The 22386-nt window shown below is 41.0% G+C and overlaps 2 protein-coding genes across 16 annotated transcripts in view; one reads left to right on the top strand and one right to left on the bottom strand.

Annotated features, from left to right (window-relative positions):
* The first annotated feature begins 8 nt into the window (after window positions 1–8).
* Window positions 9–6760, top strand: C19H17orf75 (chromosome 19 C17orf75 homolog). Of its 2 annotated transcripts, XM_072025584.1 has the most exons (11): window positions 9–595; window positions 850–930; window positions 1410–1535; window positions 1969–2106; window positions 2300–2357; window positions 3008–3127; window positions 3758–3822; window positions 3943–4079; window positions 4559–4662; window positions 5239–5480; window positions 6558–6760. In XM_072025584.1, exons 1-10 carry the CDS (start codon window positions 465–467, stop codon window positions 5446–5448), a joined length of 1170 nt encoding a protein of 389 aa, XP_071881685.1. In that variant the 5' UTR covers window positions 9–464; the 3' UTR covers window positions 5449–5480; window positions 6558–6760. The 2 variants fall into 2 exon arrangements, with proteins under 2 accessions (XP_071881685.1, XP_027327451.1); XM_027471650.3 differs by having other exon boundaries at window positions 5239–6760.
* A 2330-nt stretch (window positions 6761–9090) lies between these two features.
* RHBDL3 (rhomboid like 3) overlaps window positions 9091–22386 on the bottom strand; it is a 65089-nt gene continuing 51793 nt past the window's right edge. For all 14 annotated transcript variants that reach the window (XM_072025581.1, XM_072025580.1, XM_072025576.1 and 11 more), the window contains 4 exons: window positions 19916–20028; window positions 17100–17200; window positions 15198–15258; window positions 9091–14465 (listed from right to left, as the gene is read on the bottom strand). In XM_072025581.1, the coding sequence (XP_071881682.1) occupies window positions 14194–14465; window positions 15198–15258; window positions 17100–17200; window positions 19916–20028 (547 nt within the window). In that variant the 3' untranslated portion in view covers window positions 9091–14193. The remainder of the gene's footprint in view (window positions 14466–15197; window positions 15259–17099; window positions 17201–19915; window positions 20029–22386) is intronic.

Raw genomic sequence — 22386 nt, 5'->3', positions numbered from 1 at the left:
GGGGCCGTGACGGGGCAGTGCGGCCGCCATTTTGTCTCAGCCTCGCCTGAGGGGTCGGAGGGGGCGTTTCGCGCTTCCCTGCTTGGTGTTAGCGATAAATTTTTGGTCTTTGGGTTTTTCTCTGTTAAAGCAGAGCAGGCAAGAAGCTGCTCGCTCTTAAACCGCTCATTGTAGGGGTTTGGGCTGTGATGAAGGTTTACTGGCCCAGGGTTCCTTATGGTTCCCCTCGTGTTCCTCAATAAATGGCACTAACGCAGCAGCCGCAGCGCCCGGCGGGCGGCAGCTCCTCCCCAGCCGCCCTGCTCTAACAGTCCCGGCTCATCATCGCCTCACGGGGCGGGCGCAACGAGCTGAGGCGCAGCCCCGCGGGCCGCCCGCCCCTTCCCCGCCCGGCCTCAGGGGCGGGGAGCGGCGGCGGCTGAGGCGCGGCGGGTGCCGGGATCAGGCTCGGGCTCGGGCTCGGGATGCTGCCGGCACTGCCGGACGGCGACGAGCGGGAACTGGAGAGCAGCGAGGAGGGCGGCACCGGAGAGGAGCGGCGGCCGGAGCGGCACGGCAGCACCTACCACAGCCTCTACGGCTACCGGAGCCGCAGGTGAGGGGCCGGGTCCGCCCCGCGGGGAGGCCGTTTCTAGGCCTCGTCTGTTGCCAGCTGCTCGATTTCGCTTTTTTTCGCTTCTCTTGCACAAGATTTTTTTATTTTTTTTCCCCCCTCTGATAATATTCTCGTTTCCTGTTCCCGCTTTAAAACGCCCCCAGGAAGTACATTTCCCCACTGCCTGTTCTGCCTGTATGTTGTGGCTGTGAAAAAAAAAAAAATAAAGCTGATAAGAATTCCTTGATTTTAAGATCTTCACGGCAGGGAGCAGACAGTGGGGATGGCAGTCCCGGCAGTGCAGCGGCAGAGACACCCTCCAGCGAGGATTTCAGGTAAAGCCACTCTGCAGAACTGTGTAATCATCTGTTACATCCCATTTTGATGTCTTTGCCATATTGGTGTCTTTATGCAGATAACAGATAACTAAAAATTGAAACCAATTTTAGTTTGACAAGTTATCATTCTACAAGCTGTGCAATATGTTTGTTGCTCTGTTACAACTGTGGAAATAGAAATGAAAAAGATCAGTCAGTGACTTTGTCATAGATGCTCAGGAGCTCAGCATCAGCTGACACCACAACTCCAGACTTCTGGTCTAGTGGACAAACCACTGAACGCATTCCTAATGGGCCAGAAGTCACAGAGCAAGTTATCTGTAAGCCAGGGAGAGATCATAGTGGTCTCCCTTCTAGAAGCAGATGATGACTGCAAGCAGATCTGCTCTTGTTTAGAGAAACAAAACCACATTCTATGATTCTATGAAAACAGTTACATTTGCTTTTTGCTAATGATTTCATCTTGCTTTTTAAAGTCTCACCTTGCTGGACACAAACTTACCAACTGAAGCAGAAACTGAATTCCGTAGTTTCATTGCTAAGCGTCTGACTAAAGGAGCCCTTTTTGAAGGGATGGGGAATGTAGCATCTGTGGATTTGAGGTAAAACACGACTTTTAAATTATTTATGAATGAGAAGCTGTAGGAAATACCAACAGCATTGCACATCTTGCTATCTACTTTAGCACTTAGGTTTAGTTGTAATTGCATGTTCTCAGTCTATTGCTGCTGTTAATAACAGCGGTACACAAATGGTACCTTTTTTTTTGGTTAGCTTTGAGAAAACTTTCATAGTAAATAATTTATGGCTTCAGTATTTAAAAACTGTTACCTGTATTTACGACTATTTCCTATTAAACTACTCTTAGTGTACTATAGAATGAAAAAAGAGAAGGTCTAAGACAGTTCTGTATGTGACTATGGGAGCCACCTGTGCTGGGGGTGAAAATTATTCATAGAAGTCATATGTCCAGCTTTCACGTTAATTTAAAGTAATGTACCTTTAACTTTTTTTTTTTTTTTTTTTACTGCACAGCATACCAGAATGTAAAGTTGGCTGTTATTACTGTCTTTTGAAACAAAATCTTCTAGAAACACCAATACTGGAATCGGACATAAATGCTGCAGAATATGTGGTTTGTTTCCTGGGTGGCTCAGAGAAAGGTCTGGAACTATATCCTTACCTTATCTGTGTGAAGAGAGAAATGATGTAAAAACGATGTTCTCTTCTTGTCCATTTCCTGCTTGAAATGAGCCCATTTGTGCATATGTTCCAGTGCATAACTGAAAATGTCAGTAACAACCATATCCTGAAAGGGCAAAATACAGATTTGAGCTGGTGTATCTTACTTTCCTTAAGAAGATACTTTCAGACTTGAGCTGGACAAATACATTCAAAGTCTGAAGCTAAACCTTGATGTGGAGGTAAGTTCTTTTTTTAAAGCAGTGAATATGACTTTTTAAACAAATTTATTACTCAAGCAATCCAGAAGAATTATATAGAGACAAAACTCTGGGAGAGATAAGTACTAGTTCCACTGTAGAGATTGTGAATGTTTAAAATACTGACAGCCACGCAGCTTAGAAGGGAAAAAAAAGGATTTTTTTGTGCCAGTCATAAATTGCTCAAAGGTTACTTGCAGCTAACTTGAGAGAGAAGACTGACTAATAAAATATAATGGTCTACAGGAAAGTTATCCACGTCTACCTAGATTCTTACCACTTCTTAACATTAAGGAAGGATTCTTATTGATGGGTCTTGTCGCAATTCTTCTAATGGAAACTATATGTTTGAAGTTACTGTTTCGTCCTGTCTGCTGGTGTATACTGTTTGCTCAGTAGAACTCCTAATATATTGCAGATTTTTCTACTTCTTGAAATGTGAAAACTATTGTAGTTTATATTCCAAAAGGTGTAGCTTTAAATGTCAAACTCATTATTTAAATCTAGTATTGTTTGAAATGAAAAAGGTTTTGATATCCAAGTATTTTATGTTGGATAGATTATTAACGGGCTTCTATTTGTGTAGAAATCTATTTCGTAGTTAAAAGCTTTGATGTTTCAACTTTTAACAGCAAAAAACCTTGGAGACCTATGTTAACCCCTATTTGAGAAGCTGGTTTGAGAATTCCATATGCCCTATTCAAAGAGTAGTACAGCTCTTCCAGGAGAAACTTGCCTTCTTGTTACATGCTGTAAGTGTATTTCAAACTGGGTATCTAAAAAGGGTTCAAAAGACATCTCAGTGACTGTGATGTGTTTAAAATATTTCTTACGTTTATTTTCTCAAACAGGAGTAAATAAGGAACACCGTTTGTTTTAAAGTTCAGGACAAGTTCTTTCTTCCTGCTTTATTGCTAAGGATACTTAGCAATTTTTTGCATCAAGAATCAATAAACTGTAATTTTTGTAGTTAACTAATTTTAGATCACTTAGTAGTGTCCAAGGTATAAGTAGAATGAAAAAACTAGACATAGTATGAGCAAGCTGACCTTGCTATAATCCCCATGAGTCAGAAGGGCTGTTACATTGCCTGTATGCTTCATGTAATTCCCTGGTACAGAAAATAAAATTAATCCTAGCATTAGCCTATGAGTTTAAGAAGATTTTGGATGGAATAGCTAATAAAGTGTAACCACTGTATTTCTTCTGAATGCAAAGCCAGCTGCAATGATTGTGATATGGAGTATTTCCTTTCTATTCTTATTCTGAAAACAGTAAATTTAAAGTATGGTTAAATATTTATTGCTAGTAGCTACAATGTAGCAATGGAAGTAATTTCCAAGTTGCATCTCGCTTTTTAACTTTTGTTTCTTCATTTTAAGGCATTGAGTTATACTCCTGTGGAAGTAAAAAATGCAGATGAAAGAACGGAAAAAGACATTAACAGGTAAGGATACTTCGAGATGAAGGTACCTGTGAATAACTTGGCTTTTTTGTATGACACCTTCCTGTTCTTGCTGTTCTGAAACTATAGAAACAAGCAGTTCACAAGAGCTTTTTTTGTCAGGTTTCTGGCAGCTGCCAGTCTCCAAGGACTTGTTCAGGAAGGCACAATGACCTCCTTGTGCATTGCTATGACTGAGGAACAGCACAAGTCAATGATTATAGACTGTAGTGGACCCCAGCCTCAGCTGCATAATGCAGGTGAGATTACAGCTGTTATATCCCCCTTTATCCCTCGGCTGCTGAGAACCCTTGACATTAGAAATAGTTAAGGATATTCGGCAGCTCACAGATTTATGCCCAGAAAGTCTGGATTATGTCTGGAAACTAGAACACCTGTTTACCTGTGAGGTAGCAGAGGAATTTTTTTTACCCGTTGTAGTTTACAGACCATGAAACTATGATTTTCACACTTCATGGAAGCTGCAAAATGATTGTCAAAAATCCAACCAGAAAAAAAAAGGAAGTTGTGAATTCAACAATCAGAAAAAAAAATCATATCATAGCTCTATCTATGTTTGCTTTTCTACATGTACTGTTTTTCTCAAGTCTTAGTTCCTGGCCCAGGTATATTATTATCATTTGACATACAGAGCACTTAAACAATGTGAATGCAGTTATATGTCTATGTTGAGCCCATTTCCTTTTTGCTCATCTCTGTGTTCCTGAACACACAACAGGAAGCAACAGATTTTGTGAGGACTGGATGCATGCTTTTGTAAACGGTGCTGAAGGTGGAAATCCATTTCTCTTCCGGCAGATTTTGGAAAACTTTAAATTGAAGGTAACTGTTTGTATTTGTTAAAGGCTTGGAACAGACATTGGGTTATTGAGGGACAAGGTTATTGCTTTTGCACCACAGAAGAGTTTTAGGTTACTTACAATGTCTGTACATCATTGACTACTTACCTCTAAAGTTTAGTTTTAGAACTGGCTTACTGTAGTTGACAAGACTAGAATGTAAAGCAGCATCAAAGTTTCTTCAGCAAGTACTCCAATGGCCTTTTCTCCTATTTAAAATAACTTTTTTTTTTTTCTCCTTAAAATACTGTTAGTTTGAGCTTTGTACACACAGTATTGTATAATTGGGTAATATGCATTGAGTTTTTTAAACTTAAGTGACCCGTCATAATAGAAGAGGTAAATGCTTGATACTGCAACTCGATAATGTCCACACCTTCTGCATTGTTAGAGTAATAGTGGTAATACCCATCTATGACATTACTCACTAAATTCTTGTATTACTCTTGAATAGTAATATAGAATTGTTTTGTTAGTACTGCTATTTTTCCTGCACTTTTCTACATTATTTCCTTTCCATGTAGAAGGATAAGAAAATTCTCGATAACTGTCTTTCCAGGCTATACAAGACATTAACAACCTGAAGAGGTTTATTCGACAGGCTGAAATGAACCACTACGCCTTGTTCAAGTGTTACATGTTTTTAAAGAACTGTGGCAGTGGAGACATTCTTTTGAAGATTGTTAAAGTAGAACATGCAGAAATGCCGGAAGCCAGAAATGTAGTGACTGTCCTTGAGGAATTCATGAGAGAAACAGCAGTGGCTTAAAATTATCTTAATTATTCGACACTTGTTGGAGGGTATTGTATAAATCATTAATTTCTTCTTTGCAGCTTAGTTTCACTATTGGAGAAATTTTAATTTATATTTAAAAGTATTACCCAACTCAAACCTAAGTTGCAATTTCAGCTACTTATTTTTTTTTGAGAAAGTAGCATGAGCTTTTTTTTTTAATGTGATTTACACATTAAAAAGTGTAAACGTGTTTTCATGTGATTTACACCAGATCTTACAAACTCATGCATAGTTTTCAGTGCTTACCGGATTCTCCAAATGACTTGTTCTTTTTCTGAGGAAGTCATGACATTTGTTTTTACTGTCACTGTATGAAAAAGAAAAATTTTCCTTAGCTCACAAGCATTTTGGTGTTTTAAATATTTTAAATATATTTGAAATTATCATGTCTAATCATTAAGATCTGGTTAGTTTTAATAGAAAAAGAAGCACAAACATTTGGATAAATCATAACAATGAGTTCATCATTGTTTCTTCAACATGGGTAACAAGTCTGTAGCTAGTTTCTACGTTCTATTTTCAAAGCAGCAGTTCGTTCTCCTACTAAATAAGCAACTTGTTAATTGATAGGAAACAGTATTGCCTGAAGACTGAACAGAGTTTTAGGAATCAGTTTGCATGTGCTTCTATTGATGTATACGTATTATATATAACGTGCTGGTCTGGCATGTTAAATTCCCAGGCTAGATGATGAATTCAATTCTTCATTAGTTTGCATTTTTTGTGATCAAGATCTTCTTTGTACATTCCTAGTACCCAATTTGCAAAATTGAAAATAATCATGTTTTCTAGTAGTGAATAATTAACTCTGACGATTTTATAGGTGCAATATTAACTTAATAGAAGCTTTTTCGGAAATAGAAGTAAACTAAGTTTCCAAATTAATTATTCAGACTTGAAAACACTTGACTGTATTTCAGCAATGAATTCTTATCCACATCATGGGACATTTAGACAATAAAATACTTGAATATCTGCCTACAGATGGAATCAAAACTGGCAAGGTCTCTGGATGACCATATAATTAAGGACTATTTCTGCAATCTGATATAAGCAAAAGTGCCTATTGCTTTCCTTTGCAGCAGAGGGTGTTTGAATGCCTAACTTGGAACATTTGAACAACTTTCCCATTCAAGGCCTGAAACACCAACTATAAGTCTCCCTGATGCAGCTAAGTTTGTTTGTTCTGCCAGTCCTGTATACTGTGATAAGTCAAAAGCTTTCCGGTGACAGTGCTGTGTTGGACCTGTAATAAGGCTTACAATAAAAGGTATTCAAATCCTTAGTAGTGTGTCTACAATAAATTACAAATGAGTGTTGTCCTTGATGTTTCCTTTTAAAACACTTCATTCACAAAATGGAGGGGAGCTGCTAGTGTAATGTGCAGGAGTCTGCAACTGTCATAGTGACAGCAGGGATGACACAACATACGAGAAGGTCAGAAGAAATAAGTATTTTTTAAAAATTACTCTCATGTGTATCAGACTTGAGGAGTAATAATGTTTTCCTTCAGGGTATTAATGAATGAGTGAAACACCACCTCTCAATAAAATGTCCCTGTCTACTGCTCTTACATATTTCTAGCACTGATCATTTAGTATTTTGCCTGATCAGGAGTTCAGTGCTCAAAAAAAAAAAAAAGCACAAAAAATAGGTACCTGGAATCTGGCAGTAACATAAGAAATCATCCTACTCATACTGTCCTGTCCTTGTGCCTCCAGCTGAGAGGAAAGTTAGGCCACAGAACCCTACGAGGCCAGATGTTACATGCGATAGCCTGAATATTCACAAAAGCCAGTCAGTCACAGCAAGGTGGTGATAAACTTTTCCTGAGCTGCAACCAGGAGTAGAAGTACACTTCATGTAGAAGTACACTTCAAGTAGAAGACAACTTCATGTAGTCTTCATCCCTGGAGGTTTTCATGAACAAAGTGAATGAAGTGCTGAACAACCTTTGTCCTCATGAGCAGAAGGTTGGACTAGAGAGCTGGTGAGGTCCTTTATAACCTGAGTTATCTTATTATTCTGTAACCTGTACTACACTCATTTATATTAGATTTTTATTTTATTTGCTATATCAATGATCACATACTACTTTAAAATCCAATCAATATTTTTCACCTTCACCTATAAAACTTCCCTTACTGTAGTTCAGGCTTCTCCTCTACAAGGTAATGAGTTGATCAGTATCAGTCCCACTGAATTTACACTCTCTTATAAAAAAAAAAAAAAAAAAGGACAACAGGAAAGCTGCAGTAACAGCTTCTCCTGTTGCAAATTGCTTTTGTTGAATTTTGCTAGTACTGAAGGTGGCTGGCATGAAAAATATAACTGTCTGCTTTCTGCAGCCTTTGTTTTAACAGCACTTTGCTTTTATCAGCTTTACACTGACTTTGCTATTTTGCTTAATTTTCAAACCTCTAAGATTCATACTGCAGTTTTTAGGATTTGATTTAAAACCCTTGGGAGACGGGGGGGAGAGGAGGGAACAGCAAACCAGGCTTATATTAAGAATGCAAGTTTACCTTTAGCTGACAGACTTCTCACAATTTGAAAGATCGGGGTCTGATTTCTTCTTTTTTTTGTTTCTGTCTCTCCCTCCCTCCCTCTGAGAAGTAGCACATAAACCAATTAGTATTTCTCTTTCCAACACTTAAGAGCAGTGCTTACTATACAGCATATGATTAGAGTTATGGGAATAAAATAATGAGTTGTATGAGTTTGTATGATCAAGGGTAAGTCTCAAGGCTGCCAACTTTTGGCTCCTTTCCTGCAACAGATTTTCTGGAATTGGTAATATTTCTGTCCTTCAGTTTGCCTTTCTAAAATTATTTTAACCAGCTAGAAAAATATATAGCGTTAACAGACACCAGTTCCTGTACTAACTAACAGACACAAATAGATGAAAATCTACCTTACTTACCCTTTGGCAGAAATTCCTCAACTAGTGAATAAAAAAACTTTAAATGCCTCAAAGCTCAATTAAACGCAGAAAACTACTACCAAGAGTTGAGTCCTGCATACAGTAGCAGTAGTCTGCCTCCCCTTAGGAGTAACAAATCTGGCAGGGACTGCTGCTAGTTACGTTTTCATTTCTTCAATTTATACTTTAACACAACAGTTCCCAACAAAAACACAAAACATTTTTCAAAATAAGCCTTCCCCTTTTATTTAACAGCTAAATCATTCAGAGATTTGCTGCAGAACCTCCTGGATACATTGTTCTCACTATTGGATCAAGAGATGAGAATATATTGGCTCTGAGATTTTAAGTCTGATGTTAAAAGACAACAACCTTTCACCCCCTAGCTCCCCAATTTTTTTTTTAAACAGTCTAATGTATTTGGTCGTCAACTTCCCCTCAGTTTTGAGGTCACTACTGCTTTAAAGCTTCAGTTGTTAAATAGTGGGACAAGACCTGATTTTTTAATACCAGTCACAAGCCATTTCTGTGTCCTTGTTATACCTCATGGAGAAATAAAGCAGCAGTTCTCTACTGTTTTATCAGACTGTAGACAAACTTAAAAATTGTCTCTGAAAGTTTTTTCTTGGTTGATTTTTGGCACATGATGTAAACCAGTTCTATTTGATTAAAAAAGAAACAAAACCAAAAAATCCACCAACAAAAAAATTTAATGGATTCTGCACTCAAATAATATTGTTACAACAAAAATATACAGAACATACACAATACAAAAATATTTGGAAACATATCATAGCGTGTTACCTTGCAAATATAATTGTTTTACTTGACCTTAACAGGCAAGTAACGTTCAGTATTTTAAGGCAGAAAATTACATTTGTTTAGTGCTTTGTGTTTAACATTTGGATGTGTTGTTAAGATTAGTAGTGTAAGCAAAAGAAAAGCTGCACAAGTCTAGCTTTATTTGCAAACTAATCAGACACTCTGGGGGAGTCAGGAGACAGCCAGTGACTAACGTATCTATTAAGCTCACTGGAAATTAATTTTTTTATTTTTTTTTTGTGCTACTTAAACGAGGCCTGCAGAATATTTTTGTGCTCTGTATCGTAAAGTACCCTGAAACATAAGTTTTCTGGCATTTCAAAAATACCTCATTAGAAAACTTTTTCCAATTAAAAGCTATTAATAGTGACATTACAAATACATTTACCTTTAAACAAGCTTTGTTTCTGTCTTACATGTGATTCTTTCTTTATACAGTTGCACTGTTTTCATTTACAACCAGCTCTCAGCTTCAGTGATCACAGAAGGAATTTTTGAGCCATGTTACAGAACACTGTGAAGCAGCCACTACTATAAAAGAAACACAACAGCAGTGATATTGACAAAAGAGGCTAAAATCCCAGAAGTGCTTTTGTTCTCTGGATCCTAGTTTGCCTCCAGAGGTTGCTGGTGTTGAACTGCATTCATATTTTCCAGTTTCACTTCAGGTAAAGCCAGTGGATGGGGTTTCCAAAGCAACTGGGCTGAGCTTGAATCCATATAAATGGATAAACCAAGTTCTTTACTCACTGAAGTATGTGTGAAAATCCTACCCACGATCCTGCGAGACTAAATATTGGCACAAAACAGCAGCTGTCTTGTAAGGTCAGCAGATAGCTGTTATTTTTGTCTCAGCTCTAAATATGTCAGATTCTATTCTTTATAACCAATTCAAATTGAAACTATCTAATCAATTTAAAGCGTAAGGGCATTCAAATCCTCAGAAGGAGCAAGGTCTTGGGACACAGAATCCCTAAGCTTTATTTCTACTACAGCAACCTCAGAGAATGAAAATTTCTCTGGCCTCCCCCTCCTCCATTGATAAAATACTTCCTCCTGCTAAAAGAGCAAGTACTGAAGAAACACAATATGCCACATAAGTGCTAATCTTCCCCATTAACTAATGGGGATAAAAATGACGTGAAATGTTGGCTTAAAAACTCAAAAGTGAATTCATCATTTCTACCACTCTACACCTCACTCAGAGATTGTTTCTGGTAAGCTCCTCTCCCATCACTCCATTTGAACCCTCCCCCTCTCCTTATAGAATTACTGATGTGTGCAAAATTAATCTCTACCTGCATCCAAATATTTAGGAATAAAAGTGCCATTTGCAAGTCCCACGGACGTTGCTCTACCAGTTTCTCTGCCACCCTCTTTCCCATAGCTGTCTGAGCTACTTCTCAGGTCTCGTCTTGGATGAGAGATCAGTAAAAGGCTTTGAGTTGGACCCCGTCTGTGCTGTCTCCCTGCGGCCGGCAGGTGTCCCTGAAGGAGCTGTACAACCAGCACCCCAGGCTGCGCTACTGCTCCCTGCACCCATCCTCTCTGGACCAGTGCTGCAATATACTTACTAAGTGGGAAGTCCAGCACAGAAACGGCTTTTTTTCCATGTGCTGTGTCCTCATTCAAGGACACAGGCATAAAATAGCTTCCTCTAACGCGCGCTGTCTCAAATCTGTGCATTGGTAACAGTCCTTGTCTTTCTCTCTGGCACTTCATATCCACACAAAAGATTCATATTTTATCCAATTCATGTAAAATTCTGTCAGCATCTGAAATAAAACCAAAACAATCACCAAAAGCAGTCCCTCAGTGGATGGTTCCTTCAGGAACACATTGCTGACTGTGATAAGTTGGAACCACAAATGAGCAGGATGGAGAATATTAAAGCTCTGACATAAGCCAGCAGCATCAAGGACATCTGGAGGTAAAAGAAAAGCCTGTTTGCTGTTAGCTCTCTGGCGCTGCAGCACTGTGGCACTCCTGGGTGCATTAGAAAACAAAGTAACTGGGTTTCCTGATACTCTGTAAAAAATATAACACGTTTTCACAATATCAGTTTAGTGATATAAACAATTATAAAAACTTAAGCACTTCGTCTGCTAACAATCTATCAGTTTATGGAGTCAGGAGCAGTATTACAGGCTCTGCATATGACCTGCTCTATATAAGGGGAGACATTTCAGCTCTGATGAACAGGAATGTGAGAGGGTTTCATTTCTTCAGAATAAATCTAGTGCTGTTCTGAAGTCTGACCTTTCTGATCCCGAGGGTTGCTTGTAGATTTCCTCAGACAGGGCATGGGACGACAGGAATGAAAGTTGCAAAGATGAACAATAGTTTAAGAGAAAAAGTCAAAAGCTCAAAGTGAGGGTTTTGTAATTTTCTTGTAAATTAGTTCACGTAAACTATGTTTACTTACAGATGAAGGATGAAAGAAGGGCACCTGTACTACCCTATGCAGCTCCCTCATTCTCCTAAGCAAAGGCAAAGATATATTGGCCAGGGTGAGGCTGATGAAGGAAGTGGCAGCCCTCAAACCTGTAACTTGCTGCTTCACCACAGAGCACATCACTGGCAGGCACAGAAAGCTTTCCTGGGAAGAAACTGATGGGCATTAAGTAGCATTTGGCTAAGAAACCAAAAATTAAAGTTAATTGGTGCATACTGTACTCCGACAAATTATAGACAAAATAATCTGGGATTTATTAACATTTTCTACCTAGAATTTCAAAGGTTTAAGAGAATTTGCAGGGGAACTCTCACTTCCCACTCAGCTTTGGTTTAAAGGCATCTGCAATCAGAAAGGTTTCATAATGGGTGAGGAAAGGAATGTCCTCCTTATGCATTAGCCATACTTTCCTCAGTATTCTAGTCCCCCTCCTTCCTGTCTCCCTATGTCTCCACCAGTATGAAACTCGCTGGCAAGCTCCTGACCTGAAGCAACACATGTAAACTCTTATGACTTCTCTGAGCTGGACCCAAACTGCAGAGATAAAAATAGAATAGGGATCAGTCCTCTTCTTTGAAATGAATGGAGTTCTGACCTTTGTACCTTGATCTGAGGGCCCATGAACAACATGCCAGCCATGCAGAACAACAAAGGTGCAGTTGCCCTCAGAGACTCCATTTCTGTGCACAAAGATGGCAAAACTTGTTCCTTTTGCAGACAAGACTCATTCCAGGTTGTAGAAAGACTTTCCTTCTCCCCTTTCTCTTTTGCTGAGGCAACAGGATTTTTACTAGCAGATACTGTGGGAGAACTTCAGCCTTCCAGAGAGATTTTTCCTATAAAGGCAAATAAGTGGACAGCTGATGAATTCTCAAGAATTTCCCCTCTAGAAAGCCAAGCTCCTACTAGTTTGTTGTATCATCTGGCAGCACCATTTACACAGATGAGAGAATAATGCCCATGATACAGAAATCCTTTGCTACACAGAAAACCTAACTGCTACACTGCCCATGAGATGTGCTGTGGAAGGCTCTGGTGGCTGGGCACCAACATGCAAACAGAAAAAGGAAAAAAAGGAGCTAGTCTAGGCCAAACTGGGTGGGCGTAGTGGGGAGAAAAGGAAGGCATCCATATTTCTCAGCTGTGGTTTGGCAGCTCTCTAAAGTGAGAAGCATGACAACAAACACCTTACAGAGGCATGCACCATACAGACATTCCAGTCTGGCCCCCAGGTCCATGCAGGCAGCATGCATCATGCTGCTGTATGGGCTGTGCTGCAGACCAGATTCCTAAAACCTGGGCATGACCTATGCTAAGCAAAAAGGCATCACTACAAGTGACTGCTGCTTGGAGCCCCTGATCTTCCATTGCCTCAGAAATACTTGCCTTCCTCAAAACATAGCAGTCAATTTAAAATCAGCTTTATCATTTTCACAATGATCACTGTAACAAGCTTTCCACTTCAGGTTGAAACCGGTGGTATAAAACCTCATTTGACTCCACTGACTTGAGCGGACAAACCTGGTACCAATCAGACTGCATGGTGGTAAAGCCCAGACAGCTCCCACCCTGTGCTGCTGCGGGTGATCCAGGTCCCACTTACACAGCAAGAGCCTGCTGGAAGAGTGTTACAGGCCACGTGTTGTTACAACAATATGTCCAGAAACAACGTGAGAAGAAAGCAGCACCTGATTGTCAACCGATAAAACCACAAATAAACATTTGCCCTTCTTTTCTCCATCCCCCAGTAAGAAACCCCAGCCAAACCCTGTAGCTACAACAGGCTGGGGGGAGGAAATAAAAATCAAACAAAATATGCACAGTAAAAGTCACCTCTGGGTGAGTGTCCATATTACTGTAAAGAGTTCCCAAGGTTTATAGTGCAATTGCATATGACCTGTAGTTGAAGACCAGTCTCCACCGCTTTGGGTGGTCAAGATTTGCTGACCCTTTTGAAAGGTGAGTAAGACAGGTTTCACCAGAGGCTTAATTTTCATTAAGGAATCATTCAAGTAATTAGACAGTGGCACTGGTATGGCTGAACAGTCAGACGTATCCGTAGAAACCAAATCCAATCTGCCTTGTGAGTACCGTGCAAATCTCTAGTTAGTAATTGACTGCTCTTTTTCCCTTCTAGTGTTCAGTAACTTTGAGGAGATTCATTCAAAAACTGGCTGCAATTCCAACACTGACATGGAAAATGCAAATATCCCATACAAAATATTGATGTGTGCTAACAAACCAAGTGATAAATGCCCAGTTTCAAGCTGCCCAGTGGGAGCCCTGGCAGTGAAGAAACTGCAGGGTTCAGACCAGGCAGCACAGTGGCTGCTAGATTTATGAACAAACAGATCAATCCATTCACTCGTGAGGTCTTTAAGTGTCTCCTTCAGCACACACTTGTGTTCAAAATAATCATCCTCCCCTAAGCTAAATAGAAAAATAGATCCTCCATCTTGGCTCATATAACTTAGCTGGCAGATGACTTCTGCTCTCCAGAGGTTTCTGTCCCATGCATTCAAGGAGGGGGAGGTAGTTTCAGATCCAACAGGCTGTAGGCAAAAATGTTCCAGAAGATGGCAAACAACACGAAAATGAGATAAATAGAAAGGAAGATCCACCATAAAGTCTGATCTTGGAGTCTCTGCTCATAGTTCCTCAAGATGACAACTCCAAGGGTGATTCCAACCATCACCCCTCCCAGGTGAGCCATGAAGCTGGGGTGTGGGCATGGAGGGTAAGCAGAGGGGTGGAATCGCAGCCACACAGCTCTTCCAAATTCAAAACTCACTGGAACAAAGAAGGAAAAACAAATTAATTGTATAAGTCTATCCCTTCTTAAGTCCATCTTGCAGGCAGCACTACAGCCCTGAAGAGACAGAGTAAAAGAGAAACCTCCTGGTATGGTGAGCACAGGGGAGCTGGGAAGCCACAGTTGTGTAAGGCACACAGAGATGAGGTCTCCCCAGTGGATGGGTAAGTGGTCTGGCCTTGTGGAAGTGCAGACAGGTGAAGGAATATTCCCATTCCAAAATTTATACCAAAACCATAAAAAAGGCCTCCCCCTGAGTTAGACTTTGAAGACAATTGTCTGTGATGAACAGAAGCATAGTTTCCCTTATCATGCCACCCAAGGGATAGGATATGTCTGGAAGATAATTCATTAATATGTGTATAATGCGGTTGCCATCCCACATAGAAAATGCTTTAGGATGCCTAAACATGAGCATTATGAAAGCACTGCTTGTTTGTGAATTCAAAGGCGAGATGCTTAAGTCCCAGATCTTCACAAATGCCACAAGCTACAGATGCTGGCTAACAACAAATCCTCATTTACAAATGCTTGTGTTGAAAGCCAAAATCTGCATTTGAGAGTGATGTGGTTTCTGCTGCCAGAAGGTCCAGCTGCAAGTTCCTACCAAAACTGCTGCAAAGCCAAAACACCCTGAATCAGCACAAACTCTTATGACAAGGACAAACAAGACAGGATTACATGTGTGCCAAGTATTGCACGATACTTACTACAGATCAAGGCAACAGCCATGCGCAGCAGTTTGAATTGGCACTTCATTCCTGACCAGTTCTGGAGAGGAGACAAGGAAAACAAAGTGATGCTGCATGCAAACCTGGAGGGATTTTACATTCAGTTCTGTATTGGAGGAGCATCAAGGGCAGATATCCCTTGGAACACACCCCTTTTATTGCCTTAACCACCTAGCTGTGAATTTTCCACTCACCACACCACACATAGATCTGTCAATCCCAGAGGACATAGCCATAAAGAACATATTATAGACTTCTCCATGTTATAGAAAATCCATCACTTTTCCTGGCAGTCTTACTGACTTCCCTTGCCTGAGACCCAGCTGACCCAGTTCTGTCCCTGACACCAGCCTGGCCTTTGGCTGGCCTTAACATTCTCCAGAGGTTGGGAAGAGTTCCCACTAGCCACGGGAGACCACGGACAAAAGAAACAACAAAAGCAAAGAAACAACAGATAATGGAGAAAGATAGGAGCTACTGTAGGAATTGCTAAATAGATTCAGAGGAGTCCCATGAGTAGTGAACTGACAGGCCGTTTTACATTGTAAGAAGTCTGGGGAGGTAACTGGTGAAGACCTTCTGCACACACCTGGCAGAGCTTTGTTCCTCTAAAGCAACAGCTCCTCTACCCCCCTCTGACCCTGTGAATCTCAGGGTGAAGAACCAGTGTCTGCATTACCACCCTATGAGAGAGAACAAACACCCTCCTGGTTCTCTTTGACACAAGACACTGAAAAAAAAAAAAGTGTAACAGGAAGAAATGCTGTAATATAGGAGCATGCTCTCTCCTCCGCTCCTTAGCTCTGTCAGACACTCAAGTGCCCTAGTTTGGCAACAGCCCCCAGCTCATTCATGCTTTGAAAAGCTTAAAGACAGCAAAGGAGACCTATTCTGCTCAGGAAGCTGCTCACTCCCCCTACTCCCAGATGCCACAAAGGCTGCCTGGAGGAGCACCATTGCGGGTTGCAGCCCAAACCTACTGATTTCACAGCATATTAGCATTAAAAACAAGGTTTCTTTTAGGCTTGACACAAGTACCACCATGCACACGCACATTTTCCAGAGCACACACAACAGACCTTCTGTCTCTACTGCAGCCAACTTGCATTATCATCCCACTCAGCCCCCAGGGAAGGCTGGATTACCATCATTTTTATGGTTATTCTGCTCTGACATTGCTGGTACAGGACAGATATGCATTCCTGAACCACTACACACAAATCCTAATCAGAAACAAAAAGCTTTCTCAGCAAAACCATCATCACCTGACGATCAGCTTAGGGGCTGCACAGGCAGACGTGCTGGGCTTTGCCACCACCTTTCTGAGGACCTTGGATATGCCACTGTTTCCAGGTCTAAGAGGAATGACAATGCTGATATTCACTGACCTTTGTAAAGTACTTCATGAGGTGAAAGAGCCAAAAGATAGCATCACTACTATGCCCAGGGTTCAGCTTCAGTATCCTTACAAAAGCGGATAAGGGATATTCTGCACATAAAGCCAGCAAACATTACATTTCTTTAGGTGCTCCCTAACACAACATGATGCTCTGCAGACAGAAACAGCTCTGCAACTTCTGCAGATCCAGTCAGCTCCTTCTCTTTTAACCCCTTTCAAGAAGAGCTGATAGCCTGAAGTATGATAATAAAACTTGGATTACACCAGGATCTTTGGCTTCTCCCAACAAGCTGCTAGCCATCAGTGCGCAAAGCCAATTACAGTATCACATTTCCATTCCAGCACCAGGCCACTAGGACAAGACAACTGGGCAAGCTCTGAATGACAAACAACAGGGTCCAGTTGTTTCCGGTCCCTTGGGACACCTATCTGGCTGGATTCACTCACTTTATATGGGGTTAGACAGTCATTCTGGTACTCACCATGACTATATTGGCCAAATGAGCTGAGACAAGTGCATACACGCCTCCGGAGGAGCCCACCACAGGTGCTGTCATATCAGCTACTGACACTGCCAGGGATCCTGGGAGGAAGAACAAGGATTGTTAAAATTGCCAGCCACCGTTTCCTACCCTACAGCCCTACTAACTTGCCATTTCTGTGTCAAATGCTGCAGGTCAGCAATACAGGGATAAAGAAAAAGGAGAGGGGAAAATAAGAATCAGTCCAATTCTTTCCACCTTCTTTAAAAGCATCCAAGCTAAAAGCATCCAGAACAAAGCAGCAACGTATCTTCAACACTGTGCTGCAAAAGGTACTTACACCCTGATCAAAGCAACAAGGAAGCAGAAGACAGACAAGTGTCTTTGTCTTTTCCCTCTTTTGAGAATAAAAAAGAAGTAGCTCCCATGCTGGAAAGATTAAATATTTGCACAGTGAAAAGGAACTGGGGACTGGTAACTTAAACTAAGGACTCTGATCAAAGCACAGTCTGTTACTTATAAAAGTGCAGAGTAAAACTACCTAAAAATAACCTGGATGGAGGCAGTAAACACGAGATGGAAAAATGACAGGTCAATCACATAAAGGCACCACTGATAACAATACACCCAAACATAGACACTGCTTCTCTTTATTGCAATTAGAGGCCTGGACCTGCTCAAAGCTCCTTTCTTTGCAAACTTTAAGAGTAACTGAAGAGAGACAAAGGCAGACTTGGTGTCACAAGGCAGGGTTAATGAAGGTGTTTATGATGAGTAGGGAAGGGGAAAAATGAAACAACAAATCTTGAGAGAGTCATCAGCAGTACAGAATCTTCTAACAGACTTCTTCGCTAATTGCTCAGGTGAGTCTGGGTCAAGACAGAGCCAAGGTTCCACCAGCCAAATCAGCTCACAGCTCCCTTCTTCACCCTGTGGCCCTGTGACTTTTCATCTCTTAAGCACTGACATTAAGGAAAAAGTTAATTAGAAGTTAAGAAAGGATTAATGACAACTTGCAGTTAAATGCTTGGACACAGCACTGAGCACACACTTCTCACTCTGCATTTCCACATGTCCTTTTAGCAAAGCCAGACAATGAGAAAAAAAACATAAAAGTAGGGAGTGGCCACTGCAGCATGTCTGCATTTGACTTTTTATTCCTGGTTGTTTAGGAGCTGCTTTATTTTTAAATTGCCAGATCCTCAGCATACGTATACTTTTTCTTCCATCTCCTGGCATACATCAAAGAATAAGGCATGTTTAATAACTGGCTAACAACTCAAATAGGTAAAGGCATCGTGGGATGCTTTTCTGTCTGAGACTGTTTGATCACCTTTATAGTTCCATCCTGCACTAAAGGACAGAAGTTTTCCCTTTCCTTTTGGCACTTTTATTTACTTGGCATGCAATTTACAGGTTACAAGATATGAAAGGCAAGTCTATGAGGATGCGGCAGCCTGAGAAAAAAAAGGTGAGATCATTCATGTAGCAGAAACACACCAATAATGCTGGCTGGGCTAGTGAGCCTCACTCAGGCTCTGGGTACAGCCTGCACTGCCCTGAGTGTTCAGCCCAGCCCAATGCCCACTGAAGCCTGTCTCTGGCCCTGTAGACCCTGCCAGCAAGCCCACGGCCACCGGAATCTGAGAGGCAGCTGGCAACTCACAGTGCTCACCTGCTCTCAGTCACAGCGCATTCAGTGTTTACTTGCTTTGCTTACCTGGCACAGATGTGCAATGTGTATGTACAAAAGTGAAGACCCATGATTTGTCAGACTATCTAAGTAGAAGAGTTTGTGCCTGTAAAGTTGCAGGCTGGGGACCACTTTAATGCTTATTAAAATAATAGGCAAGGGACTCTGGAGCTGGTCTGCTAACTGCTTTCTCTCCGTTAATGAGCATGGTGTTTGTACCATGCCTAGTCTGGTGTCCTAGCCCAATTATTCTTTTCACGGTCTCCCTTCTGGAATGCAGGATTTATTAGCACTCAATGCAGCCTATTTTACAATAGCTTTATCTGCTCATTATGAAAAAAATAAAGTTATGAGGCTGGAAAGAAAATCACCATAAATCTTGAGCTAAGGCAGTCAATCCTTGTCTGAGTTCCACAGCAAAGCCCTTGGTTGTTCTTACCCTCTACTTTTTTAATTAGATGTTGATCTATTGTCAGCTAACTTTCATCACCTCCAAACTGCTGGAAATGCCAAACATAAATAAAAGCAATACAAAACAAACTAAAAATCAATCAAAACCTATGGCTTCATGATTAAATGAGTTTCCAGATTCCTGTGAGCTGCTCACAAGTTACAACCAAATGCTTCTTGCTTACTCAGGCTTTAGCTGTAGGAACCAGACAGCATAGGACAAATGGAGAAAGAACTGACACAGGACCTAGGGGTGAGAAGGAGTAGGGGGAAGATTCTTCATGCAGGCATCTATGATGATGCTTTTCTTTTAGGCTTCTATGAGACATGAGAAAAGGTACACTATGACAGCATGACTACCACATACTACCACATTCAGGAAGACCAGCTACAGCAACACTATTTTTTTATTTTTTTTTTTTTTTGGGGGGGGGGGGGGGGGTTGTTGTTTTTAAAGCAGGTCTCCTAAACACTATGCCTATGGATAGTTAGAAACAGATGTCAGGTTGTAGTATATTTCCCACTTCCAGCCTCCAAAAGAATTTCAAAACAGAAAAATCAGTGACTGCTCTTCTCCTATATCCAAATGTCACAAAACATTTCTTCTATGTTAATTCATCACAGATCACTTTCAGGTGCCTCTCCATCTAGGGCACCTAGAGGTGTAACCTACCTGCTACAACTCCAGCGACATACACAAAGCTGATCCTTGCAGCTCCATGCACCATTTCCAGGGGAACCCCAACCAGGAGCTGAAGGACAACATTGAGTCCAAGGTGTTCTATCCTGCAGCAAGGAGAGAAAGGGAAAAAAAAGTTGTCCTCTTTTCTAACTCTTCATCTCCTTTCTCTAACCTTGTGACAGACATATCTCAAAAGGAGATCAAATAGCATCTGCTTCATGAGAGTAAATTTTAACACTGGGAAAAAACAACGGTTCCTGGAACAATCAGAGTTGTGATGTTCCTTCTTTCTTTCCTGCTCATCATCTTTTTATATCCTCCCATGGCCTTTCAGCCAAAGACCTCACAGCACATTCAGTTCTTAGTGAGACATGTTACTTGCTTTTCTTGTTTCATTTTTATTTTTTAAATAGAGGATTTGAAAAAAATGTAAAGAAGTTAAATGACTTGCCCCCAAAATGCAGCAAGATTGCAGTAGAGCCACGAAAAACAGCTAGAAACTGGACTCCTCTTTTTCTCTCCTAATGATATAGCTTTTCCCTGCACATATGTTGACATCATGGGGAGCAGATATTGAATCAAAAGCAAGGTAAGCCTGGCAGTCCCAAAACAATGATAGTTTCTTTCTCGCACACATTTTTTTTTTTTATAATTGCAGAAATAATTGCAGAAATACTGTTTGTGCTACCTAATTTTTATAATTGCAGAAATACTGTTTGTGCTATCTGCCCCCCAACCGTTTCTGCTGAGCCAACCTCCAAGTGATCATGGCCAAAGCGGGAAGCAGAGGGTATTTCATGTCTGGCTGATGTTAGCCACCCAGCAGGATGCCAGGCGTATCCAGTGAAGCTGCCTATTCTCTTCCCCTGTTCCCATCATACTCAGTAAAACTCTTGTTAAACACAATGGAAAGAGTAGGGCTAAGACTCGTAGCAAACCCTGCTGCACACATCAGCAAATGTGGAATCACTTGCAGCCTAAAGGGAGAGAGTGTGACAGCTAGGACGTTCGTATTAGGTAAAGACCACGTGCAGCAGGTTTCTGCTATGACAAATCAACATGTTCAAAGCAAGTTCTTTGGTGTTCTAATCAATAATACTTAACAAAACTGTCTTGCTACTTTTCAAAGCTTCATACAAGTATTTTCCCATGGCTTTAACACCTGCAGGGTCTTCCAGTGATGTAACAACAGCAACAGGCATCTGAACAGGCTTCCTCTTCAATACTCAGCTAGCATCTGAGATTTATCCTGTGCTCACAGGGCTGTGACCCTTGCTAAATGGCCACATCTTGCTGGAGCCGGGAGTATACTCTTTTCTGTATGAAAAGTACACAACTGCTTTCACTGAAAAGTGGGCTGAAAGGACCCAATGGTACCCTTAGTGAAGAAGACCAGTGTCTTTTGGGGGAAGAAGTGCAACGTATCTAATGTAAATCTATGTTGTATTTTATACAAGAAATTAATTGCTCCCCTAGAAATAATTGGTTTAAGTTGCATGTATTTTCACTGTGTTAGTCTTTCTTCATGTTACCATAGCAATTTCCCATATACATCATAAAGTGCTGATGGCAAGATAGATGCACTAAGGATACAATCATCTCATATAGGAGGATTTAAAGGAGGACCAGAAAAGGCTGCTAGAAATGATGCTTCAGGAAAAAGACCTTTCTGGGTATCTTAATGGGTTTGTTACCACAATTTTTCTCTAAAAGTAGGTTTATCTCCCTGCATGAGACACTCAGCACCACAGTTTGCCATTGTAGCAGATTACAGAACGTAACTGAGTATGTTTATCATCTTCCTCAAAGCTTTTGAGGCCATGGGGGCATGGGTATATTCTGGCACCCATTCTCATCCTGCATGTACACAGAACTTGGGAATCAAATTAGGAACAACCAGCAAAGGTCACACAGAGATCACAGAATACAGTCAAACCATCCAAGTGCCCTTTTACCGTGGGGAGGAAAGAAGCTTCAGCTGGCAGTTAACGTCATGAGGCAGCACTTGACATTTTCACACAAAGCACTGGGGCTTGTTTCTCAAAGGCAGCTTTTGTAAGGGCTCGTCAAAGTTTATCCTAGACTCTAAAGTGACCGCTCCGATTCACAGCTGTTCTTAAAAGACTTTCCAGGAGTGATCCCATTCACTCCCTCTCCCCATCATGCTAAGAGCATTGAAGGCTCCACAGTCAATAAGCACCCATAAAATATAATTAGCCTTTGCCGGTGCTGAACGCGTCATTCTTGAAATGACAATTCCATTGATTTATTAAAGACTTTCTTCTTCCCTGAGACCAAACAAATGGGACTGAGCATCAATGCAAGTCATTAGTTATGGCAGTGTTACAAATGTGTGGGCCCCCGATAATCAACGTCTGCTTTCCATGAAAGCAGAAGGGCAGAATTTACAACTTTGCCTGGCTTTTCAGCCCTTGACAAAGCTCTCTCCATCAGGACCATCA

This window comes from Anas platyrhynchos, chromosome 19 (assembly GCF_047663525.1).
Source record: "Anas platyrhynchos isolate ZD024472 breed Pekin duck chromosome 19, IASCAAS_PekinDuck_T2T, whole genome shotgun sequence".
Lineage (NCBI taxonomy): Eukaryota > Metazoa > Chordata > Aves > Anseriformes > Anatidae > Anas > Anas platyrhynchos.
This window is presented reverse-complemented; position numbering and strand designations above follow the sequence as displayed.